The sequence below is a fragment of the Aptenodytes patagonicus genome, chromosome 1 (genome assembly GCF_965638725.1).
Source record: "Aptenodytes patagonicus chromosome 1, bAptPat1.pri.cur, whole genome shotgun sequence".
Lineage (NCBI taxonomy): Eukaryota > Metazoa > Chordata > Aves > Sphenisciformes > Spheniscidae > Aptenodytes > Aptenodytes patagonicus.
In genome coordinates, this window is record NC_134949.1 from 62,579,636 (window position 1) to 62,605,625 (window position 25,990).

General features: G+C 40.7%; 1 protein-coding gene across 2 annotated transcripts in view; it reads right to left on the bottom strand.

Annotated features, from left to right (window-relative positions):
* Positions 1 to 3,898: 3,898 nt before the first annotated feature.
* Positions 3,899 to 25,990, bottom strand: part of TXNRD1 (thioredoxin reductase 1) — a 41,241-nt gene continuing 19,149 nt past the window's right edge. For both annotated transcript variants that reach the window (XM_076339409.1, XM_076339417.1), the window contains 10 exons: positions 24,505 to 24,647; positions 24,261 to 24,376; positions 22,262 to 22,487; positions 19,440 to 19,532; positions 17,596 to 17,672; positions 15,779 to 15,935; positions 12,721 to 12,828; positions 10,595 to 10,690; positions 8,195 to 8,329; positions 3,899 to 4,963 (listed from right to left, as the gene is read on the bottom strand). In XM_076339409.1, coding sequence (XP_076195524.1) covers positions 4,901 to 4,963; positions 8,195 to 8,329; positions 10,595 to 10,690; positions 12,721 to 12,828; positions 15,779 to 15,935; positions 17,596 to 17,672; positions 19,440 to 19,532; positions 22,262 to 22,487; positions 24,261 to 24,376; positions 24,505 to 24,647 — 1,214 coding nt within the window. In that variant the 3' untranslated portion in view covers positions 3,899 to 4,900. The remainder of the gene's footprint in view (positions 4,964 to 8,194; positions 8,330 to 10,594; positions 10,691 to 12,720; positions 12,829 to 15,778; positions 15,936 to 17,595; positions 17,673 to 19,439; positions 19,533 to 22,261; positions 22,488 to 24,260; positions 24,377 to 24,504; positions 24,648 to 25,990) is intronic.

The following is a 25,990-nucleotide window of genomic DNA, read 5'->3' on the forward strand; positions in this document are numbered from 1 at the left end:
CAATTTACTCTGTGCCTAACCTAGAATGAAACCTATTTTCGAGAAAAGAAGTGCTTGCTGAGACAAGTATATACAAAAGAAAGAAGAAACTGGTTTTAAGCGGCAGATTCGCCACTGTGTGCCCAGGTCAGGTCCCATTAAAGTCTAAAGATGGGGATGGACACTTGTCCGGGCCTGCAGTGGCCGGCTGCGGCAGAGGATGGGCTCAGCAGCAGAGGATGCTCCGTGGAGCGGTCTGGCCACAGCACGGCCTCCCTGGCAGAAGGCAATCGCTTGCAGGCAACCTGACGGTCAGCCAATGCGGTGGGGCAGGTCAGGAGTCACTGGTGGTCCTGAGCAAGGCCAGTCACACAGCTTTGCTAGAGGAAGGAAAGCCTTCCCTCTCTGTCCTGATATATGTCCCCCTGTGTGTCAGCTTAGTTTGTAATTTTAAGAGGTAAAAACGCTGTGGGAGAACTCCCTCAGACAAGTCTGTAACGAGGAAAGTTTCATGGGAAGAGAGATATAAAAAGGGCGATTGAATGAAAAAGAAATTGTATGCATAAAGTCAAATTCCGCCCAACAGAACACAGGTCAGGAGCATTTAGCAAATATAAGGAAAACAAGCATGTAATTTTTCCCTAACATAAAAAGAAAAAAAAAAACCCAACAGCTCAGCAGAGCTCTGGCTGGAGTGTGGGAGCAGAGCAAGAGGGATGGAAACAGGGACCATGCAGGGGTAAGTGAGTCCCTGAAACCCGGTGACTCCCCAGGTCCCTGCAAGGAGGTGCAGCTGCTCCCCCACTGAGGTGCGACTCACCCATCAGCAGTGTCCTGCAGCCCCCAGCACACGGTTTCTGTGGTGGGGTGACCCTTATGGGCAAGCCGGGCCCTCGCCATGTGGGGCTGAGCGAGGCCTGGGAGCCCACGGGCCATGCCTTTCACTGGGATGAGATGGTGGATCAGCAGGTCACGGACATCTTGCCTCAACGGACGCGGCCCTTCCTCTGGGCACTGGCGGCAAGTCCTTGGGATCAGCCATCTGCCCATGCCACCTCCGAGACGCCTGGCCCCGAGGCCTTGCAGTCCCTCAGAATAAAGCCACCCCCTTGCCCCTGAAAGAGCAGCTTTCACCCGGCATGGGGAGGAAAAGGAGTGTCCCGGTGAGCGCAGCCAGCAGCGTCCCCTGACCCTTCAGCAACAAGCACTTCCTGGAGCCACCTTTGGGATCGGTCCCCAACACCCCAGCCTTGCAAAACGCGTGGCTCAGATCCACAGGCTCCCACACGCCCCGCAGGATGGGCTCAGCCGAAAGGCAGCCCGTCACTGCAGAGACCCTCCGCATTTCCCAAGCTCGGTGGCCTCTGGGGAGGGCTCTCAGCCATGCACCCCCACCCCCCCAAGCCCTCTGTTACTCCCCTCACAGACAACAATCACAGCTGCTGCTCTGCACTGTGCCTTCTCCTTTCCCCACGTATGACCCTTCCCACCTCACACCACGGCCCCACACATGCCTTCCCACCCTGCCTGATAAATGCCCAAGCCCCTGCTCCACTCCCACCTCCCCACCGCCCCCAAACCAAAATGGAAATCTTTCGGGACCCTTTTGCACATGCAGAAGGGAGGCTTAGTGGTGTGGCTGATCCCTTGGTGCCTTCTTTTCTGTTTTTTATAGGTTTAATTTATCTTTGGAGGCCAAATAGGCCTTGGCAAGAAAGCAGTCTCACACCATCCCACACACAGGACAACCGAGCAATCAGAAAAGCCAGTTTTCAAAGAGAAAGGGCTCCTGAAACTTCACTCTCGGCAGAGCTGCCATTTTACCACAAAGATTTATACCGTATTTTGACCTGAAAGGAGTCTATCAAGTCTTATGTAAAAGACTCATCCATCTGGCTCCTTCTTCTTCACGCTCTTGCATCGGCACGGCGTGCACCGGCAGCACGCAGCCGTGGCTTTTCTCCTACAGTCATCCACCAGCTGCCACGTGGCACCGTAGAGCAAGAGACGTGCTGCAGTGGCACACCCAGCAGGCTCTACGAGTGCAAGGTCTTCCCACAAGGCACAGCAAGACACCTACCCTGCCGTGAAACCGCCAGCGCCCACGACATCTTCAGGAGATCCACCTTGTCCGAAACTGCTCCTGCCCCTCCGTACGGCTCTACAGCTACAGAGCCTCCTGCGCTGGGACTCCGGGCAGGCAGCAGCTCTTGAAGGAGGGAAAGGCAGGATGCAAGTTTGAACACAAGACTTACAGGAAAGTTAGGATTGCGCCAACAACTTGCACCAAGGGGAGAGGGGTTAAAAGGGGAATGATCAGCTGCGGGGGGGGGGAGCTTAAAAAAAAAAGCCAGAAACAAGTAATTCTTGGAGCTGTCAGTGAAACTCTACTAATTCCCTGCTGAAGTTAGTGAAATCTGCTGTCTGCATTTTTATCTGTAGTACCTTAAGATGATTCTCACTTACACTCTGGTAAGAGTGCCAAAAAAAAAATGTTAATAACTAATGAATATGAGCTGAATACAAATACCATTTAACTTACTACATTTTCTAGTATATACTTCCAAAGCATGCATCACCAAATGTATGTTTAGTTTGATATAAACATTAAATACTTTGCTTTGGCATTTAATACATCCTTATGTGATGTTATCATATATCTCTATCATCATGCACGGATGACACAGAAATACACACCAGAAAATGTTTTCCTTCTGGAGAAAGAGAAGAAAAAGCCCTACCAAAAAAAAAAAAAGCCTCCCAGTTTTAAATTTAAAGTAAAAATAGAAGTAATTAAAAACAACTACTGAATTGTAAAGTCACCAGGGTAAAAATGCACATTATTAATGATGACATGACCCATAGGAACAGATACATGTGGGTCCATCTTGCAAAGCCAAGCTCATACATGTCTTTATTCCCTACGCTCCAGGATCTGACTTCCTTACATACTTGTTTGAAAATAATGCTGCTATGCACGTGCTTAAATATGAACGGCTACGCTGCCGAACAGCTCAGGAACCTGTACTCCTGGGTTTTCAGAAGTTAATGTAGATGGCAGCTAGAGCAAATGGTGGAAGGTTGGTTTCCTAATCCATTCCTTATTTTTAAGTATGTCCTTCTCATATGTTTAACAAAATGCACATAAAATAGCCCCAAACCCTGTCCCCCTCAGGGAAATATCTACCTTCAAAATTCAAAAGACGGAAACAAATCACAGCTGGGTTTATCAAGGTGCCCTCTTCCAGCCTTTAAAAAAACCATTGTCTTGCTGTCACCTGGTTTCTTTGCTTGGGAGAGGCATCAAAATGAGCATCTGTGCAAATGTTCCATTTATTTAATTAACTGGCCAGAAAAATACCACCACAGACCATTCTTGATACCATACAAAACACTTAAAAATCCTTCAGTTACATATGAGTTCATAAAAATAACTTACAACACTATTCTAGAAATCTCAGTAGAAATACATGAATTTGTTACTGGGTAGAAATTTAGGCATAAGGCATTTTGCCCAGAGGGCTGGAGAATTTACCCCCTACTCACACCACGCTACTAAACTCCTGAGAACCATTTAATAAAAGTAATCGGAACCCTTCTGCTAAAAAGAGGGAAATGAAAAAAACAGATCAAAAAGCACATTCATTTCCATTACAAAGAGACATTTTTACCATTTCTTGATAAATATGTATGCAGTTTATCCAGCAGAGGAGGAACATTCAAGAAAGTACATTTGTTATTTTCCATGGAAACTCTGTTTTAAAAGTATTGTTTTCTTAATTAAGTATAAAACAAAGCATACATAGAACTAAATACAGCTTTTAGGCCGTACCTACATAGAAGATTTTTCACCATTGGTTTTTGGAGGTGTTTGCTTGTTTGTTTTGGGGGGGTGGGGGGGTGGGGGGTGTGTCTTTGGTTGTTTCTTTTTATTCTACAGGCCCACTAATCTGAAGGAAAGTCAAAGTGGTTCAAAGTGGCCAATTCATACCTGAAACAGTGCAGCGTACGATAGCTCACCTGGAAAGGAAGAATGTATTCAAATTGAATAAAGTTCAGAGCTCTTGGAAGTATAATTAATTCCACATTGGAATTCTGTCAGTTCCAAACTGGATTAATTATAATCACGTAAGCTGCAAGATAAAGCTAAGATCACCACATCTGTGTTATATGCACGGTTGTTACTGTCAGGGAAAAAAAAACCACCTTTCTGTATCACAAGGCCTTAATAAAAAGTATTTTCCTTTCTCACCAAGGAGATCGTTTTCACAAATAAGTTTCTCTAAAATAAAAAGTCACAACAGAGTCAGTTTGGAAGCCAAGAAATACGTTATTCTAGATGGTACTAAACTTTTTTCCAAGGATATCTTCTTCCTCACGATCAAACACGTAGATACAATTTCCCCTCTATAGGCATGCGAGCTGGTAAAATGCACGCTCATGAGGAGACCTTGCAGTTGCTGTGTTGCAACCTAGTACACAGGGGCACTCTACAACTATCTGAGCTTGTCATAATTTTCTTGAGTTCGGAAGTTCTTTGTTCAGGTAAGAAACTAGAGAGGAATAAAACCAAACCAAAACAGTTGCTGTCCAGCTGTGCCAGCAGTTCTTCCATCACTGCCCACCCGACAATGCAGGCTTCAGGCTATGATTTCATGAAAGCATTCGTTAAATGCCCTGCTAAGCAACAGCTCGATAGTCCATATTCCCATTGCGTTGCTAATTGCCAGCCCATCACCGCAAGTGACCATCTCCCACAGTGCTCTTCCCCTTTGCCTGAGGGAACGCTCTGGTTAAGATCTACACATTCCTGCAGAGGACCGAGGATGACTTCTCCCCAAACCTTTCTTCTGAATTGCACAAGTCAGACACTGCGATGAAAGTCAGTCTCTGGCAATAACAAGAATGGGGGTCCTTAACCTCAGCATCCAGCCTGAAGGGTATTTTCACCGGAACGCTTAGTCACGGACAGAGTGGTGAATATCTTAAGAGAAAGAAAGAAAGACAAATTTTAGTATGGCTAGAATGAATCTTCTCTTCTAGAAGATCAACTTGGGCATAATGCTTCAAAACCACAGCCATTTCGTAAAGTAATAAAATAATAATGAAAAACATACATTTAAAATCCTTGCCACTAAATAGCACCCACGCATACAAATACCCTTTGTTCTCTTCATTTACCTTATGGTCTTCCTTTTACAGTGGGAAAGACAGAATTAAGGAAATCACACAGCTTTCTACCACCTTTCGTCTTAACGCTCCTACGTTTTTACAGTGGGAACGAGCTCAGCAGTAATAAACTCCGGTCTGTACACCTAATGAATAAGTGTCTTTATGGCTCAAAGATAACTTCTTTGTTGGGAAAGTGAAGTTAACTCAAGGCTACGGCATTTGGAGAGAACATAAATTTTGCCTCTGTACCCTTCTAGATATTATAGAAATGTGGAACTGATTGCTGATGTAGGTATTATGTCTGGGATTTGTATCCTCTGGACAGTAGCTAAGAAACACTTAGTAAATCTAGTTTGAAAAAGTCCAATCTTTACTGCTTTCAAGTCACATTAAAGAAAACAACATTTTCAAGAATAATTACTGTAAAATTAAAAGGTATCAAAATTCAAGAAGGAAAATTCGACAAAACCTTGTTTAATATTAGAACTTTACTATGCAAATAATTGCATAGTTTTGCATAGATATAATATAGAAAGGAAAAAAGGAAATCAAAACCACTTCTATCTAAATGGTTCAAAGTTGCAATAATTAGCGATCAAAGCCATCTCTCAAGAGGAATAAACTTAGCACAGAATAAAGTATATACATGTTTCAGTTATGCAAGTAATACTGAAGTATCTAAAGATAACGGGGATCTGAAACCCTACAGCTCTCTAAGTAGCAGCTTTGCTGCATTAAGGCTGCTAGCAGCTCTTCAGAGAGCAACATCAATAAGTGATATGCCTCTCCCACTTTCTGTAAGCATGTAAAGCATTATGGACAAATCAGGAAGACAGATGCATGTCTAATATATATGGCAGAAGAACAGCAATATATTTAAACTATCATGCATAGTTTGACACAGGGTTTCTAACTCTTCGGTTCTGATCCACAGACTGACAACATTTATTATTATTTCACTTTCAAAGACAAAGATTAAAAAGCGCAAAATCTATCTGCTTTCTTCTTGGCCCGACTGCAAGCTCTGGGTGTGCTAGACAGCTCCAACGGCTGCGGGGACCACACAGCTCCCTAACTCCAGTAAGCCAGCTGGGAGTCATTTCATAATTATTGGAAACATGAGTTTTTTGACAGAACTTGTTAGTTATTCAAGTGAAGACAAAACCTTAGATCCAATGACTGGAAAGCCATCATTAGCTAACTCGAAGAATCATTCCAGCTTTCAGAAGACACCTTCCCTTCACCACAGATGCTCAATTATATGCTCCTGTATTTCAAGCAGGGCAGTACAGTCTAAGCTGAAATTCTCTGTAAGGCTGAGGTCCTACCAATCTGTGCTCGCACTTATTTGTACTTTGCCTTGCAAGCAATTCCATTCAGAGTTCGGGCTTTCTGCAAAATAAAATGCTGCTCAAATAAGAGAAGTGAAATCTGGCTCTAAATTGTAAGCAGTGAGAAATGGGACCCTCAGTCTTACAGTCTTCTTCAAGTTGAGTAATACCATGTTTCACAGGAGACTCTTTGAGCAATGAATTAGCACTAATGCCAGTGAAGAAGTCAGCATTTGACCCTGCAACACTGTCCCTCCTGCTCAGATCAGACTTCATTTGCCTTAGTTTTTACACGGATGTAAGATAAAAATAATGCTGATATTATCCATCATTCTATTCATCCAGATATATGCAGTCCTCACAAATTCCAAACAATTTTTAAGAGTTTTTTTTAAATCAAAGAGTACCATCTTGCACTTTGATTTTTGTTTACTGCTGAAGAGATTAAATTAAGTAACAGGCATAAAAAAACCTTTTGAAGACTGGCACTAAAAATGATTGCTGTTCCCTGGAGCTTTTAAATAGTGTATTTCTCCTGAGCCAATTTCTTCCTCCCCCACTCAAACAAATATGATTATCTGAAATTACCTCCCTAAATTATGTCTAATCATCATTCTATTCAGTTTCAATTTTAGCAGCTCAGATGTCCAGAATAAATTATGATTATCATCCTCTCTTCACACTGCATATGGTAATATCCCGCTTGAGTTCACAGGTTTGAATGCCTCACTCAGAGTTCCCCCTCCACAGGGCCCCTGGTAAGATAAGGACCTGCTACCCCTCTTCAAGGGCTTCCAAGAACACCACTAGGTGATACTACAGAAAAAAACCCAGAATCTCATTTGAAGATGATTCAGCTTGCTAGCAGTCCATTCCATTAATGGAGTTCATATTATGACGCTTATACTGTATCACTTTGGAAACACAAAACAAGAGAAGCGGACTTCGCTTCTGCAGACCACCATCCTGGTGCTCTCTATTAAACTCTGTAGCTAACACATGCGGGTAAAAACACAGATTCTGTACAAAGCCCTACAAAGGTGATATACAGCTTTCACGGGGATCCTCAGCTCATATAACTCGTCCCAATAGTATTAAAATCAGTGGAGCAGCTCTGATTTATACCTGGGAGGAGCTGTCCCCCGCCCTCTAGAGAAAATTAAGTTCTTCGTTAAAGAGGAACAGCAAGACAAACACAAGAAAAAAAATGGTTGTGTGGCCTCGTGTACTTCACTTCAAAAGTGAAGTCCTGGAGAGTAAAGAAGAGATCTTTAAAAGGGTAGAATTTAATAGAAATAATTGTCATGTAGCTGGTCCCCTTCCATAGCACCAGTTTATGAGCCTATTTTGAATACATGTATCTCAAAAAAAATTAGCTTTGACAACCACTTTAGCAGAAATAGTATTTGAAGCCTTCATAAATGGATCTTTGAGTGGGAGGAAAATTCTGTACTTCCCAGTAGAGGGAGCACTGGATTAGCGGAGACCGTAAACATTTCACAAATGAACACACTAAAAAAAAAATAAAATCCCAGATTAAACCTAAATGTTAGATTTCTAAATATTAAAACCAGATAATTTCCTGTCCTTCCCTCCCTCCTACATTCCCCCAAATTCTGACCTCTTTCATAGAGCTCTGCTATTCAGATTTCCAACACCGTAAGCCCAGAATACTACGAAAGCCGAGATACGAGGTGACTTCATATACAAACCTCTGCACAGACAGGATGAATTCCTATGGTGCTGTCCAGCTGTTCTTTTGTCAACCCACATTTCATAGCAGCTGCAAACCCTTGGGTGACTTCTCCAGCATTTGGACCAAGGACGTGGAAACCAATGACTCTCTCCTAAATACCAAAGGGAATCAAATACAAGCAGAGTCATGCATTCAGTTCTCTTTAGATAACGTGTAAGATTTTCTTACTCAGAGGGTATAATTTCATCAGTTCACAAAACTTACCATAAATTAATGTAACCACACAAATGTGAACTATCGTTAGCACCAACAGACGGGAGATAGCGGGTATAATTTTGTTCTCTCTCCGAAAAGGAAAAGATTCAACTAAGAACTCAAGAATCAGCTTCCTTACAAAGTTTTGTGCAGGAGTCCTCTGTTTACATCAACAGCATACAAATTTAACACACGCCATGTTCTATGTTTGATTATAGTGTATATCCAAATTGCAAACATGCATTTAAATTTTAAATTACGTTAAATTAAATTTTATTCAGGCAAACTATTCCACTCATTTCAACAGACTGCTTGCCTAAGTAAAGATGAGCACCTTGCACAAAGGTTTGCAACAAAAGGCCTATGCTGGGCGGGCACATGGTGCGTATTTATTAAAGACATTTCAGTTTGATAGTTGCTTACAGGAAAGGGCCGCAAGCTAAAGGTTTGGCTAACAGACGTAGCAAGAGGTGCATCATAACTGACAACTACTCCTGTTGCGGTGTTTGCTGTCACTGGGCGAGAATATACCTAGAGACCGGCAAAACAAACTGAAAGACATCCAGTTACAAGGAAGATACTATTACTTCACACCTCTCACATCTATACTACTGTTCAATTGCAAAATACGTGAAACTGCACATATATCCTCAGCAAACACTCAACAGAAGTACTGACTTGACCTGCTTTTCTTAAAGAAAAGCTTGCTTCTCTAAGAAAAGCAAGTCTCCTTTAGCAAATGCCAACTGCTGTGGGCTTCAGCGGCTTTCAGGGCATTAATCAGATTTTGCTGAGCATACATGTAGCCCAGTTGGGTATCAAAAGTTATCTGCTCCTCCCGCTAAATATCACATATAAGGGAGTGTGGATACTCACTACACTGAAAGGTTATTTTCCTTTGAGTAAGCCTGAGGACTGAGATTTACCACAGGGTTTATTTAAATAAGAAAAGCTATAATTAGGTAATAACTAAAATGGAATTATCCTTATTTTCCTTTAAAAATATGTACATATGTAAAAATAAAACCATAGTAAAAAAAATGGGGAAACTACAGTTTTAAATAGTTACTGAATGAATTTTTCATCCAGGCTAACTTTCAGCTCTACCTCTACATGTTTAAACACGTTCCCAATTTTCAGGACAAGAAATGGAAACAAATTAATGAAGCACTTTAAATCACCATTAAGCCTTTTCATTTTCTTAAGTAACTTTGGATTAGGAACATAGCCATGGGTTCCAAAATAGCATCCACACTAGTGCAAACTCCTCCAGAAAGAGGAGATGGGCAAAACCAGACAGGTTTTCAAATTTTACAAAATGGTGACGTGATGCTTAGAAAGGCTGCAGTAAGATAAATCTGTCTGATGAGAAAAGAAAATAGATAAAGTAGATCCAAAATTTTATTAGGACTGGTAACTCCATGCCATTATCTTAGCAGGAATACATCTTTACAACCTATTATTTTTCATAATAATTCCTATTATTAAAATCAACTAAATTTTTATTAAACAGATGATGATCATTCAGAGGGGGGCATACCAATTCTTTTGACCAATTAGTAATTTTGCTTGTGCTTCAGCAGGTACTGTACATTTCCAAATGTACAAAAAAAAAAAAAAAAAGTTTTAACCTAGTCCAAGGATAATCCTGGCATTATCACCCTAAATGAGATTTGTGCAGGCAAGATACATTAATCCTGTTAGAATGAGCTCAAGAGTTTTATAGACACATGTGGATTTGCAGAAGTTACAAGTTGTGATGGTTTCTGAGTGACCTCAATTTCAGAGAGAAGAATCTCCCAGAAAAGAATGTCCCAGTTTGGGGAGGGGAGAATAAGATAAACACGTAAGACTTACATGCATTGATTTGTTCACTTTTCAAAGTTAATGAACAGTCTTAGAGATCTCTACTTCTTATTTTACATATATGAACAAGTACCATATACCAATGGCAATGACAGAATTTTCTATTTTACTGAGGGCCATTTTTGTATAAACAAAAGTATTGCATCACTATTAATATTTATTAAATTTCAAAAGGTAGAAAAATTTAAATTAATTTTTAATTTGTTAAAAAATAACCTATTTATAGCTGTGGTATCAACAGTCCCTATAATGAATATATGGCTGCTGTTTTCCCTGGAAGGAAAGATGCACTTACGTTATCTTGAATATTGCAGATTATCTTCGCATAGCATTTGTTGTTGTCTCTGGATGGCACAGTCCATTCCAGTGGCCAGAAATGGCTATGGTACACCTGGAAATACAACACAGGTTAAAAAAAAAAAAGTTATGTAATTTCACAGTGGAGAGCACGACCTTCCAAAAACTGCCAGATTATCTTAAATTTGCCTCGTTTACCTCCAAAGGTGGAGCTTTACTACTGACTGCAATTGCTTTTGGAAATCACACATGTAAAAACTTTCAATAATTGTGACGCAGCACAAGGAGGAACCGTTATCTAATAACTCTTCATTAGCAATCAGCCATGCACGTAGAATTGGGAATACTTGAAATCAGGGTGAGACTCTTTCCCCTTGATGAACGCCAAAGAAGGAAGCCTCTACAAAACAAGTGCTAGTGTCATCCAATAATTAAAAAAAAAGAAGCCATAAAAGTGTATTACACTTCCAGGATGCAGTTCATCACACTCTCATTAAACTAGACAAATATGAGCTTCCCTCACGGAAGGCTGTATTGTCTCTGGGTCTATCCGGGATGAAGGCAAAAATATTTCTCAAAGCAGAAAAAGGGAAGAAATAGCCTGAGAGCCCGGGTTTAGGAAAGATGAGGGCATTGTTTTTGCATGCTCTCTTAGATTACGTATCACTGCAAAATGGAAAGTACATTTAAAAAAAAACCAAAAACAAAAAAAACCCCAAAACCACATTCTTCTGTCTGCCCCAGCCAACATCACTGGACAGATTCCTAACTGCAGACAAGGTTGCTCACCCACCTGTAGAGCACATATTTCAGAAAACGACAGGGTGTTTCGAGGCACAGTTCTACCCAGAACTCTCAACAGCTCCCATTACAAGCTAACCTCAAATGGATTACTATTTGAAAGACGTTTTTAACTGATCACAACTCCAGTAAAAATATGTCCCTTCACAAACTAGGAGAGACAGTTCAATGTTTTTCCATATTAATGGGGTTACAAAGCATTTATAAGCATCGCTATCTGAAACTGAAATTTAACAGGTCTGAATGACAGATGCAACTCAATAATCCTACTGAAGCTTGCAAAAGCCAATATGGTGACATGATAGAGAGGTCAGAATAAACTAAATTAGGACTTAGCCACGAGACAAATGCTTTTGGATGCACATTTTCAAAAATGGCTTTGAAAATGGAAAGTGCATTTTCCGCAAAGACAGGTCCAGTGTTACACATGTAACAGCAAGAATTTGACTCAATAACAAAAATTTGGCTGCGTATGTACAAACTTTGTGGGGAGAACAGAATTTAAACCCCTGCCCTGTAGTCAGGTTAACAGTACTTGACACGCTGCCATTTTAAGTCATATTTACTTCTTCTCTCCACAGTCCAAGTCAAAAAATATAATTGACAAAGCTAAGAGGGAGACAAATTCTCAACTTTATGAGCCACCACTTACCTGCTTATTTCCCCAAATAATGCTCCTCGGGTGATCTTCATGGGACGTGAAAGTTCAGTTTATTGTCAGACTTTGTCCCCTCACACTTTCTGTAATGTGGTCTGTACAGTATTTTGTAAGAACAGCCTTAGGCACTAAGTGCTTACATACGTCTAATTTCACTCTTGACCAGCAATCCCAGTGAATGAAAAGGGATCACTCACATGAGTAAACTTAAGCACATACCTCCTTGCATAGTCAAAATAAACAGGAAAAATGAGCGTAACAACATTTGGCTTTATAAAGTAAAAATCATCATGGCAAGGAATTTGCCACACTGTAGCTACAAAAAGCTCCACTTTGATATTAAAACCAATGTATTGCTTCCAACACATAACCAGCTTTAATTTATCCTGAAATATTTGCAGACACAAAGAAACCTTTTTGTTTTTTTAACCAAATATTCCACCTTCAAGCCCTATTTGCCAAAAATAGAACATATTTGCAACTAGAGCTATCGGAATTGGGGACTATTTTTGTAACGTGCCTAGAAACTGCCAAGGAAGACAAAAATGTACCTAGTCACCTCCTGCCCTTACATCAGAACACAGAATGCTGTTTTAATCAACTCTTAACATTATTTTAAATTACAAATTGGGAACTTAAAATCCAGATGAAACTAAGGCAGTTACCTCAATGTTTTTCTCCCCAAACTTCTCCACCGCAGTCTCTTCAGAATACCCACAGGCTCCATACTCCAAAGGAGTGAACACAGTAGTTGGAACATTCGCATAGTCACACTGTGTGGCATTCAAAACAAATAAAAAACCCACACAACATCAGTAATAAAATCAGCACAATGGGTAAAGATTCAGCAGTCTGAAATTCAGACAGGAAGAAAAGTTGGATTATTCAGAATTCTGAAAGCTACTTTTTTTTTTAATAAAAAAATTTGTTTTAAATTAAACTACAGTTTTGGTGTTGTCCCTCTCAGAGGCGTTAACTAGGGCAAGAACAGAAAGACAATTTAAAGCCACACTGACATTAACATGCATAGATTAAAAGGAAGAGGAAATTCAGTGTCTGTTTTAAAAATGTACCAGATCAAAGGTCTGGTACATTTTTAAAACAGATAAAAAGTAGACTGTTCAACTGTCTCTACAAAGCATGCTATTTTTAGCTGGGAATGCTGCAAAGACACCACCACCATCAAAACCCATCATCTTTTTTATCAACTGTGGCCTAGGCAATGCCAAAGAACCACAGACATGAACTACAGCCATTTGGGGGACAGCTAGAACTAGAACTGATACTGTGTGCCTAATCATATACCATGAGAGACAAACAATAACCCCTGACTTCACTGTAGCTTCACAGGGTTCTAGAAGTTCCATCCTTGGGCAACCTCTGGGCCTGACGACCCTCACTGTAAAGAAGTTTTTTCTTATGTTTCAATGGAATTTTCCTGTGTTTCAGCTTGAATCCATTGCCTCTTGTCCTTGCACATTCTACCACTGAAAAGAGTCTGGCTCCATCTTCTTTACTCTCTACCATCAGGTATAAATACACATTGATATGAGAGCCTCCCAAGCCATCTCTTCTGCAGGGTATAAAAATTCCCAGCTGTCTCAGCCTCTCCTCATATGCCAGACGCTCTAGTCCCTTTATCATAGTCATGGCCCTTTGCTGGACTTGCCCTGTCCTCCTTGTACTGGGGAGCCCAAAACTGGACGCAAAATCCAGACCTGTCTCACCAGAGCCAAGTGGAGGGGAAAAGGTCACTTCCCTCCACCTGCTGGCAATGGTCTGCCAGGATGCATCTGCAGGATGCAGCCCAGGATGTCACTGGCCTTCGTTGCCATAAGGGTACATTGCTGGCTCATGGCCAACTTGTCCTCCAGACTCCTCGAGGCTTTCTCTGCACAGCTGCTTTCCAGCTGGTGGGTCCCCAGCCTGTGCTGGTGCACGGGGTTACACCTCCCCAGGCACAGGACTTTGCACTTCTCCTCACTGAACTCCGTGAGATTCCTGTCAGCCCATTTCTCCAGCCCGATGAGGTCCCTCTGAGTGACAGCACAACCATCGGGTCCATCAGTCACTTCCCCCCCAGTTCTGTATCATCTGCAAACTTGCTGAGGGTGCACTCTGCCTCATCATCCAGATCATTAATGAAGATGTTAAACAGTACTGGACCAAGTATCCAACCCTGTGGCACACCACTAGTGACCAGCCTCCAGCTGGTCTTTGCAATGCTGGTCACAGCCCTTTAAGCCTGGCAGTTCAGCCAGTTTTCAGTCCACCACACTGTCCACTTATCTAGCCTGTACGTCATCGGTTTGTCTATGAGAATGTTATGGGAAACAGTGTCAAAAGCGTTACTAGAGTCAAAGTAAACAACATCCACTGCTCTCCCCATATTCACCAAATAGTCATTGTGCCATAGCAGACTAGCAGGCTGGTCAGCTCTATTTAATTTCCAGTAATTTTAATTTCTGTGGACTTACACTCTAATTAATTTCCTTTGTGACTGGGGATCAACTAAGATGCTGCTTACCATTCTTTCCCCACCTATCCATAACACCTCATTATATTTCACACAATCACCCTTTCCGGATTTGTTACAACAGCAACGTAAGCCAGGATCCCATCTAAGTAGTTACTCATTTCTTGGATTCACTGAAAGAGATGATGCTTTCTTTGGCAGCCTAAGGATTTTCATACCTAGAGAGACAGTTATCTGGCATGAAATGTAAATTAAGATATATCCATAGTATTGCAGCAAGAAAAAAAAATCTGGCTTCGGCTACAGTTTTCTTAAACTTTGCCTGGCTGATGTAATGACATTATGCACACTGATTCAGGATTCTGTTACCGCAGTACCTGCCAACCTAAAATAAACAACTCAATCAAGCTCTAAATGTGACCGACAGCTGAACTTGATATGAATGCAGCAGGCTGTGAAAGAGAAAAACATTTATGCTTATGCCCTACGGTTATGAAGGTGAGACAAGCACCCACATCAATGGTGCTTGGATAACAGTTCTTTAAAGGCACTCTCTCTTCCTCCTGGTTTAAAGATAAGGTGTAAATGAGTACCCATGCTACTCCTATTTGGACTAGCATAACTTGGCTGAAACCCACAGTTGCAATAGTATGAAACGTAAACATTGAATTGAGGAACTCAACATCTCAGGTATAAGTACGTGCTAACTTATAGGTACGTTTGATCTTCCTTTGTGTCTATATTCAATTATAAGCAGAACTATGTATTACATTGAAAACATACGGATGAGAAGTGAAAAAATTAGTGGAAATAACATTGAAAATGAAGAGCATCACAAATCCCTTTTACACTCTATTTAGGGACCGTAGGTAGGTTTAGCAAACTGCCTATGAATTAGAGTTAAAGCATTTAATGGGATGGGAACGATTGCTGACTTTTAGGGAAGGCGGTAGAGTTAAAAAAAAGTTACATGATCTCAGTTAATTTTATTATCATTATACTCTGAGAAAAATAAAACCTCTTAATAGGAAAAAAAAAAAGAGACTACTGCTTAATCCATAAGGTATTAATTTCATCCTACACAATTAGCAGAATATATCTGCAGTAATATCTTTGCAAGGGGAAAATGAAAGTGATCATCAAAGCTAATCCTTAAAAGCCTACTGAGTTTTCCATAAACAAGCAGACTTGCACTCTGCACTAAGAAGTAGAGCAATGACAGTGTTTTGTGGCAACTGGTTCCTTACCTTACTGGTTGCCCCAGCATAAAGCCTTTGAACTAACAATCTTCCTGCCTGGATTGCCAGTGGTGTGAGTTCCAGCTTGTCCTGCAGTATATCTCCAACAGCATAGATATACGGCACGTTTGTTTGCTCCTCATCGTTGACAGGAATTTTTCCTGTTCTGCAATTTGAATTAGCAAGAAAAAAGATCTAAGTGTTCTGCTGTGAAGACCGGAGATGTAAATAACCTTGCAGCAGTTAGGCCCTTTAGCTTTAAGAGAAAGACACATATTTGAAGTATGAGAGAAAGAAGTCATATTCACAATCTTACAATCTTGGGCAAGAATGTAAAGTGTGCAAATTTGACCAAAACTATGGGAATTTACACACTGGATAAGAAGGTAGCCTGTGAAGTTGCAATTCATCTCCTGAATCAATTCTTTGGTGAGGCATAAACCATTTCCTCAAACACCCTCTACTACCAGCTGAGCTGTGTACTGGCAACGTTGAGGAATGACAGGAAGAGACATTATCCCACTCAAGCTGTCGGACAAAAGAATTTCTCCACTACTGAAATTCCAGTCCAGTGGCTGAAGCAGTTTCTATAAACTTACCCTTCAGGCTTCTACACAGAGACGGGTCAAGCTGTTAGACACTCTACTTAAGGGACAGCCAGCAAGCTTTTTAGCTATATTTGTACTGAGCTAATGGAAGTTTTTAGTTATTAATATTTCCCACTTCATTAATAAATGAGATAGTGCAGTAATCACTGCAGGAAACATATGTAACAGGGAAACCTAATCAGACAGGCACAGAAACAGTCATACAGTTACCTGAGGGACCAGCGGCGATTCTCGTATTAAAATCCAACTCCCTCAATTTTGCTTTTGTTAACAAATCTACAGTTTACGTTCTTAATTTTATAGTTCATTCTATTAAGCTAGTAATAGGTGTCCTGATGTCAGAAAGACGTGTACTGTTCTACAAGACAACATGGATCTGTGAATTTTGAGTGGACCAAAACTTCCACTTATTTAGAACATCGCAACAGTTCATTCAGCAACATCAGTCACTGCGTTCATATATAAGCTGCCCTCTGCACTGTTTTTCCATAGACTATCAAGTCAAGTTCATGGTCCTGTGTCTTTTCTTCAACGGGAACATCATCTAGGCCCCACATGCCTAGAAGATGTTTTAGTTACCAATATTGAAAATGTTACTGATAGCTCCACTCCCTGGTGCAACAACCTCACTACATTAAACATGAAATGCTCCTCTACAGGAGACAGATTGTTCCCGAGGGTTGCTCTAAGGCAAGAAATAAACTCCTTCAAAAACTAAAACACATCACCAACTCCAACTGCGAGTTTAAGGAATGCTACTTTGACCTTGTATTTCAAAATAAACATACAGTAGTATTTACATTAAAAATTTAAACAAAACCCACCACACTAAAAGCCTGTATGAACAAGCAGATCTCTGGCCCAAGAAGTGGTAGAGAGAAAAAAAAGGAGACGGGAATAAGAGTACAAGCAACAACTGACAGAGGCTAGAAAACCCAGTCACTGGAAGAAGCTGAGACTGACCTGTGAACCTAGACAGAATGGAACAGACACTTTTGACTCCCAGCATTTAGGAACTGACATTTCAGTATCAAAAAAGCAAATGTGACAGTACTATGGGAGAAAACGCAGCTGTCTGCTACACAGTCTCCTATCCAAGCATATGCAAACAGGAAACAAATTTTTCCTCAAAGCATTTGAATATCTATGCACCACTACCATTGCAATAGTAAATGACACAAGCTCAGTAGTCAGTGGTGTACAGATATCTGTCCTTACTTTTCATTGATCTTCACTCCAACTTTGTCCAAACCAATTTTCCTTGTGCATGCATCTCTTCCGATTGCTAACAACACCTGCAAAACAGCAATGTACACGTTACTCATTTTTTAAAACCTCAAAAGTGCGTCTGCATGTGGCTATTTATTATTTTCATTATAAGCTAAGGATTAGTAGCTAAGGCTCGGTCACATTAAGATGAATACGTTTGTTACCCATTGTACATTCATAGAGTTCAAGACAAGCCACACCATCACCATGACCTAACAATATCAGGTTTTAATGATACGATTAAATACAGCCAAATAGCCTTCCCTGGAAAAATATACCAAGAGTATTCTAAACAAATTCGTTAGGGTCAGATTCTTTATTTTATTTCCTCGCACTTTTACACCGAAGTCTTATACCATATCCCTACCAGAGCAGATGACCCTGAAATGCTCCAGAAGGAAACGGCTCTTCAGGAAAGAAACTCAGATACTTAGGCAAATAAAAAGACCATAAGATAATCTTTGTTTTAATCAGAAAACATAATTTACTTATATAGGCTCTCAGCCACGTCACTGCCAAAGAATATTATTTGTTGAATATTATTTGTTTGAACATTTGTTCAGAATGATGGACAGACCAGGCCAAATTCTTACTCATCCTATCAAACTGGCTACCTTAACAAGCAAAACAAGTTCCAGCCTATACTATCACAAGGAAAAGTGCTATGTGCTCTGCAAGTCTTGGACAACCGCCCAGGTAACTATACAATGCTTCTCACAGGACAACTAAGAACTGTGCTGAAGGAATCAGAGATCTGCTTCAAGTCTTTTAGATGACCAAGCATGCCAGATCTTCAGAGCCGAAGGCCTTAAAATGCATCACACACAGCTCATAGCTTCTATGAGGAGTGACAGCATTTCAGTGAAAGATGTAGTAGCAATAAGAAATCAGAAGTTTCCTTACTGAAAAGATGGCACTGATTTGCTAGCTGAAAAGCTTTCACTACTATGGACCAGTAAAAATAGTATTACAACACTGTGTAACAGCACTGTTGTTATTGTTAAACTTTCATAATATTAGCCCTCAGATGCACTGAGGCATGTCCTTATTATGGGATGACTGATGCACTATACAGGTAAATGAGGTCACTGGCACACAGTATTTGCAGTCTAAAATCCCAGGCTGGCAAATGCTTGTCTTGATGCATTCTGTGTAGTTCCAAATACTTTATTCACAACCTTTTTTTTTTTTCCTTTCAGCATCAAGGCCTAAGAAAATGAGTGGGGTGAGTGGTGATGCAAACAGTCAATCAAACATATAATGGCATACCTGCACACTGCAATTTTACTGTTTTAAGTGTGTAATGAAGTTCCCTGACTGACTTGCCACGGGGCGTTAGTTGTTTTTGTGAAGATGCTGCATCAACAACAGGTCTTGAGAAGACATGACACCTGTTTGTTTAGCTCTTGCACAGACCACTGCTTTGTGCTAACTCCAGAACATGCTTTAGTTACTATGAAAGTTATTATAAATCATTACTTACAGTTCATGACAAATATCCCACTGGGGAAAAATCCTGCAACTGATTGCACATGATCAAGTTCATCTACATCCCTAAGCTAAAAAACAGGTTTCAAAAGCATGCAAGTGATCTGGTCAGGCACATGGGATTCATGCCCATGGATTCTGGGACTTTTGTCACATTAATTACCTGTTGATTGTGTGCAATTAGCATACTGTAACAATTAAAAATAATTTCAAAAAATCTAAACTATGGATAAAAACACCCCACAAAATCTTAACATTAAATGGAAGGCTATTTCACATTCTTTATGTATGTAGACGGGACTCACAGTATTGTATTCCCCTTCAATTATTTGGTTCCCCTTTGTGGACTTGGCTATAACTCTCAATCTTCCAGGAGTTCCTTTCTCGATCTGCTCAACCTACAACATTAGGGAAAAAAAAAAAAAAGGGTTTAGTTTCAAATAAAGATATACAAATTTATGTTTGTCCCACCACATACCTTATCATTGAAAATGAGTGTTTAACCATGACCTAAAATTCATGCATTCATTCCAAAGATATTTTCACCTTTCTCTAGATTTGTGATTACTACTTGCACGTTTAAACATTTTGGTTTATCTCTACGCACTTATTCTTATGAACAACACAGTAAGACTTTGTTTCTGTTCGTAAAAGTTGATTTATAGCTGAGTTCTTGTCCAAGCCCACCACGTGAGCTGCTAGTATCAAGTGGGGACAGAGGAGGTGAGGAGGAAGGGAACTCCTGGAAAACCTGGAAACAGCATCAGACATTTTCTTCAACCGCACCTTGAGGACCGCCATGCCTTCCACCCATGGGAAGCCACAGTCACAGCCCAGCCCTTAGCAGTACAGGCCTTTGCCCTGTTTGAATGATATTAGTCCAACATGTAAAGCTGCCATGGCCTTGCAGGAGAGGGCAGCAGCTGGCTCTAAATGGCTGAAAAAACACCAGCAGCTTAAGAAACAAACCTCTTCAGAGTTCCCCAGAGTCAGCTGAAATGAATATTCCTATTTTTAGCTATGGATCCAGCTGCACTCTCTCTCAAGTAATGCAGCAGGATACTGCCTATTCCAGCAAAGGAAAAAAAAAAAAGTGAATCTTTTTGCAACTGTGCTCTTTGTTCAGAGTAATAAAAAATAAAGGTTTGTTTAAAACAAAACAAAACAAAACCCAAAATACTCCCCCTTCCACACCCCATCCTTCCATAAACCAGAAAAAAAAAGCAGAAAGAGCAATACCACTGGCTTTTTTTCCCAAAAACTCCTTTTTCCTCTGATAAATAAATCAACTAAACAAGTGAATGGACTTTGAAGCTACATAGGTGGATTCTCTTTTGTCCTCACGAACATTCACTGGACTGCGAGGAAAGGACTGGATATCCTCAGCTACAGTCCTTCCCTTACCCTCCCAGGAACGGCAAGGCACCCAGCTGCTTCCCAAGGCTGGCTGTACATACAAGAGACATGTACGTGTGCAACACTTAGCTTAATTCTGAGAATTTTTTAGTGTTCGTTCTACAGAAGAAAAAGTACTTTTCAACAGCTGCCCTAGTTCCTACTTCATATTCAGTATCTGAAGACAGAAAAAGCAGAATTTCTGATGTTCTCTTCCCCTTTTTTAATTTAAAAAACCCTAAACCTTCTTTGCCATCCTACCAACTTTAAAGGATCACTGTGTTAAACTGCTCCTATTGAAAGGCAGCATTATTTATAATAATTCATCTTCAAACGTCCCAGCAAAGGGTTTTAATAAGCGCAACATGCATAACTTCAAAAACAATGTTTGAAAGAGATGAGAAGACCTGCTAAAAACATATCCAGCAATTTAAGGATATGCTCAACTGAAAACAGGGACAAGTATTTTATTCCCATTGAAATCAAAGACATGCAGTGAAGGAGCAGGGTAAAATATATAAAAGTGCATTTTGTGACTAGGGTGGTGGATTCCTCTCCGCAGGGTGCATCTGGAGGAGACCACTCACTAGTTCGTTGAAATGATCCGTTTCTTCTAAGATCAACTTCCTCCTTTCACATCCCCCAGAAGAGCCTACAAAAAGCTACATCTGAAACAAAAGCTAGATAATCATCCCTGCTTTTCATACAACGTGAGATTTCTACAACGCAAACAAGCATAAAAACCAAAGTTCCTTGAAACATTCCACTTTGACTTCTCACAGCAAATCTCTTACACTCTGTGAGAGAGGGTCAGATCCACAGTGTGGTGGATGTTAAGCTACTCTTGATATTGCTAAGAGTGAAAATGAACAGTCTTCACTCAATTTAATGCTTTAATCCGCAAAGTGTTAAACTCGGTAACACGCTGGCGTAACGCGAAATTGAAAACTGCTTAATACATTATTTCCTATTTCATAATAATTAAGCAGTAATTATTGTGAAAAAACTTCAAGAAAAATACTGTTAGCACCCTCTGAAGTCTTTCATAAGGCAATTTTACATTAGAAAAGCTCCAGAGCTTATCTAATCTGCTTTTCAACCTGAATTTGCCTATACATGTATATAAATAGCTGCACCAGTACTCCTACTGAATTCAAAGAAAATTGAGCAAGGATTTAAGTAACCTGCCCAGCAAAGGATATAGATGGATACTTATAAAGCCCATTTACTTTTCTGGATAGTCCACTGGCCCTGGGCACATAAGCAGTATTTGCTGGCTGAGAATTTGAGAATTGACAATGAAAAATATGACTATTCGTGATGCACTGGCCCTGATCTTACAGGAAATTATATATCTGTTTAATTACGAGCCTGCAAGAAGTTTCACAGATTTCAGGACAGCTGCTGAATTTAAGTATATTCAACATTTGCAGGACCAGGATGAGCAGGAGTAACAACATTTTTAATGCAACATATACTAACCCATCTAATTCTGATAAAAACAATGCATTCTGAAATCTCACAAAATTTTAATACTAAGACTAAATTGTACCTTTCAATTACATAAGATTCATGGACTTATTCAGTTTAAAACAGAAACTAACCCATACTATATCGTAGCAGATCCTGTATTGCAAATTCAACTTTTGTATTCACTAAAATAATTTACATCTTAAAACATTATGATAGGTATACTGCAATCAATTGTAGTCATATACCACTTTGAGCCTACCTTGATCGGCACAAACTGCCTAATAAAGTTGATTCCATGTTCTTCCATATATTCGCCAATTTTGTTTGCAATATCCTGGTCAAATCCTCTTAAGAGAATGGATCTCACCATTACAGTGACATCTAATCCAAGACCTGCAAGAAATCCTGCACATTCCAAGGCAACATAGGAAGCTCCAACCACCAGGGTTTTCCCTGGACAGTAAGGCAGAGAGAAAAGATCATCACTGGCAAAAGAAGAGGGAAAAAAGAAAAGAAAGTTAGAGACAACCAGAAGAATGTATTGTGCTGTATATTTATCTAATTTCTTCTGTAAGAATAGGACTTTATTCCTCTTCCTGCTCACTAAAAAAACCCAACAACTTAATCTTTTCGAAATTCAGCTGGAATACAAGATCAGTACATGACAGATTAAAAAGTTGTAATTAGGAGTACACACAAAAAAAAGTATGAAAATTCTTGATCACCACAAAAATTTTGAGGTTTTTTTTTACAGAAACTTATAACAAATTGTTAAAAAAAGGTAAGTTGTGTTTTTTTTCCTCTGAATCTTGCTTCAAATATTTTGCTGCAAATTTTAGCTCCTGAGAGCTAAAAGGAAGAGGAAGGGGTTCAGCTTTAAGATAAAAATACCATCTTCACTTCTTTGAAGACATTCTTTTGCTAAAGCATTATACATAGTGCCAAATATACACAGACAATAAAACAAATTAATGCAAACCACAGTAGCAGGCAGAGATAGAAGTATGAAATTATGGAAAACATGTTTATTTGCCTGCTTCCCACTTCTTTCAACTGCTTCATCAAGCTACGTCAGTTCTACCATGCTTTGGACCTAGACTATAAAACCAGAGCTTCTCAAGGAAGCAGGGACTCATGGAGGCACCACGCTTGCTCAGCAGAGACTTAGGCAGAGTTGGCAATGCATTTCTACAAAGATTTAAATCTAAAATAAGTGTCTCTTTCTCAGGCACCAACTGCAAAGGCTAAACAAAGATGCTCTCTGCAAATGTTGTGGTGGGACAAAATGTGTTTGTGTAATTAAAGGCTACATCATAGTTCCTATCCCCCAGGGAACCCAGTGAAGATTACACAGACAGCCTCAATCTGATAGTCTTTAACTCTGGCATTCCTGACTCTTCCACCTTAATGTTTTTTAAAGCACCACTTTACAGGCTATATTATCTGTTACCTTTAATTTCACTACTACTTATTAGAAGGGAAACATACAACACGGTGTTTTGGTTTCACAGGGATTATGCCAGTTACTTATTTCATTGCTGTAGATTCACAAGCCTGTAATTCCAACCTCTGTTTCTACACTAAGTAAGTTAAAAGTTACCCTGATATGAAAACACATTTCATCTGCACATCACATGTTTTTGTCAAAATTGTGCTAGAATTGCTTGGTCTTATTAATTAACCAGACATTTGAAACTGGTTGAATTAACTTCACTGAGTAGCTGGAAAAAAAATCAGGTTGAGTATGAAGACTGCCCCAATGCATGAAGACAGATAGATTTCTACCGGCTTCACAACATCAACTGCTTTGCAACTCCCGCTTTCCCTGATATTTGAGCAGGGAGGTTTCTTCCAAGCAGACTATGTTCTTCATTACCAAAAAAACTTCAGTATATGAACTGAAAGACCATAAGGAATAGTGAGGAAGTGGGTGTACTTGTAACTGGGGCAGAGCTGATGAATAATTTTATGATGGACACACACATGATTTACGGTATTCTCGGTTACTGCTGTTATCAGTCAGAAACAGAATCATCCTAGCCAGCCACCCACAGTGTTGTGGTGTCTATGAGACACCAATGTTTTTGGCACCTTAAAATCTGTCTATAACTATTCTCCTGTGCTTACTTTCCCCTAACAAAAAGTTACATAGGAAAGAAAACCAGCAACCAAGCAGCCCTGTTCATGCTTCACCACTTTCTCTTACAGATGAAACATTTACACACGGTGAATGACTTCATATTTCTCCCTGGTTTTACCTGCTAATGCAGTATTCCTTGTCTCCAGGTATATCCAGGTAGCGTGGTCGTTCACCAGTGGCAATGAGAAATCGCTCAGCCGTGTACAGCTTCTCAACTCCTCTTTTATTTGTTGCCTGTGGACAAAGTATTACTCCAAAGTGAGTATTTCGCAGTCGTGCCAAGGGAAAAATTATTCTATTTGAAAAGCATCTCTATTCAGAAAGGTCTATAGGAAGACCCAGCAAACATGGCTAGGGAGTACCTTAATTGTGTGTGGCCCGACAAATTCTCCGTATGCATTCTCATACGTGACATTCTTCTCTCTCAGTGCAACCCGATAGCCCCAGTTCAGTGAACCAATGTAATTCTGAACAGATTCTGTCATAGTCATCCAGTTGTGTTTGACTGTTAGATACAAAAGAGAAAGGTTCATCTTTCAGTCTGTGAGTTCTTCTTTTTCCATAGCGAACCTTGTATTCTCAGACAGATTTTTTTCATGACCCAGTCACCTTTGTCATTCATTTTTTATTCCAGGGTAACTCTACTGAAATTCAAAGAATTACATCAGCGTAGACAACATGAGAGGTCACAGTGGAACGCATATGACTTAAAACATGGAAAATTTAGACTTACTGCATTATCGATAGTTTTCCATTGACACATGCTGTGAGCAGGTGACATTGCTCAACAAATGAAGACTACAGAATCATAGAATCATTTAGGTTGGAAAAGACCTCTAAGATCATCGAGTCCAATCGTTAACCTAGCACTGCCACGTCCACCACTAAACCATGTCCCTAAGCACCTCATCTACACATCTTTTAAATACTTCCAGGGATGGGGACTCAACCACTTCCCTGGGTAGCCTGTTCCAATGCTTGACAACCCTTTCGGTGAAGAAATTCTTCCTCACGTCCAATCTAAACCTCCGCTGGTGCAACTTGAGGCCACTTCCTCTCGTCCTATCGCTAGTTACTTGGGAGAAGAGACCAACACCCACCTTGCTACATCCTCCTTTCAGGTAGTTGTAGAGAGCGCTAAGGTCTCCCCTCAGCCTCCTCTTCTCCAGGCTAAACAACCCCAGTTCCCTCAGCCGCTCCTCATAAGACTTGTTCTCCAGACCCTTCACCAGACTCGTTGCCCTTCTCTGGACACGCTCCAGCACCTCAACGTCCTTCTTGTAGTGAGGGGCCCAAAACTGAACACAGTATTTGAGCCTGTGCGGCCTCACCAGTGCCGAGTACAGGGGCACAATCACTTCCCTGCTCCTGCTGGCCACACTATTTCTGATACAGGCCAGGATGCCATTGGCCTTCTTGGCCGCCTGGGCACACTGCCAGCTCATGTTCAGCCGGCTGTCGACCAGCACCCCCAGGTCCTTTTCTGCTGGGCAGCTTTCCAGCCACTCTTCCCCAAGCCTGTAGCGCTGCATGGGGTTGTTGTGGCCGAAGTGCAGGACCCAACACTTGGCCTTGTTGAACCTCATACAATTGGCCTCAGCCCATTGATCCAGCCTGTCCAGATCCTTCTGTAGAGCCTTCCTACCCTCAAGCAGATCAACACTCCCGCCCAACTTGGTGTCGTCTGCAAACTTACTGAAGGTGCACTCAATCTCCTCGTCCAGATCATTGATAAAGATATTAAACAGAACTGGCCCCAGTACTGAGCCCTGGGGAACACCACTTGTGACCGGCCGCCAACTGGATTTAACTCCATTCACCACAACTCTTTGGGCCTGGCCATCCAGC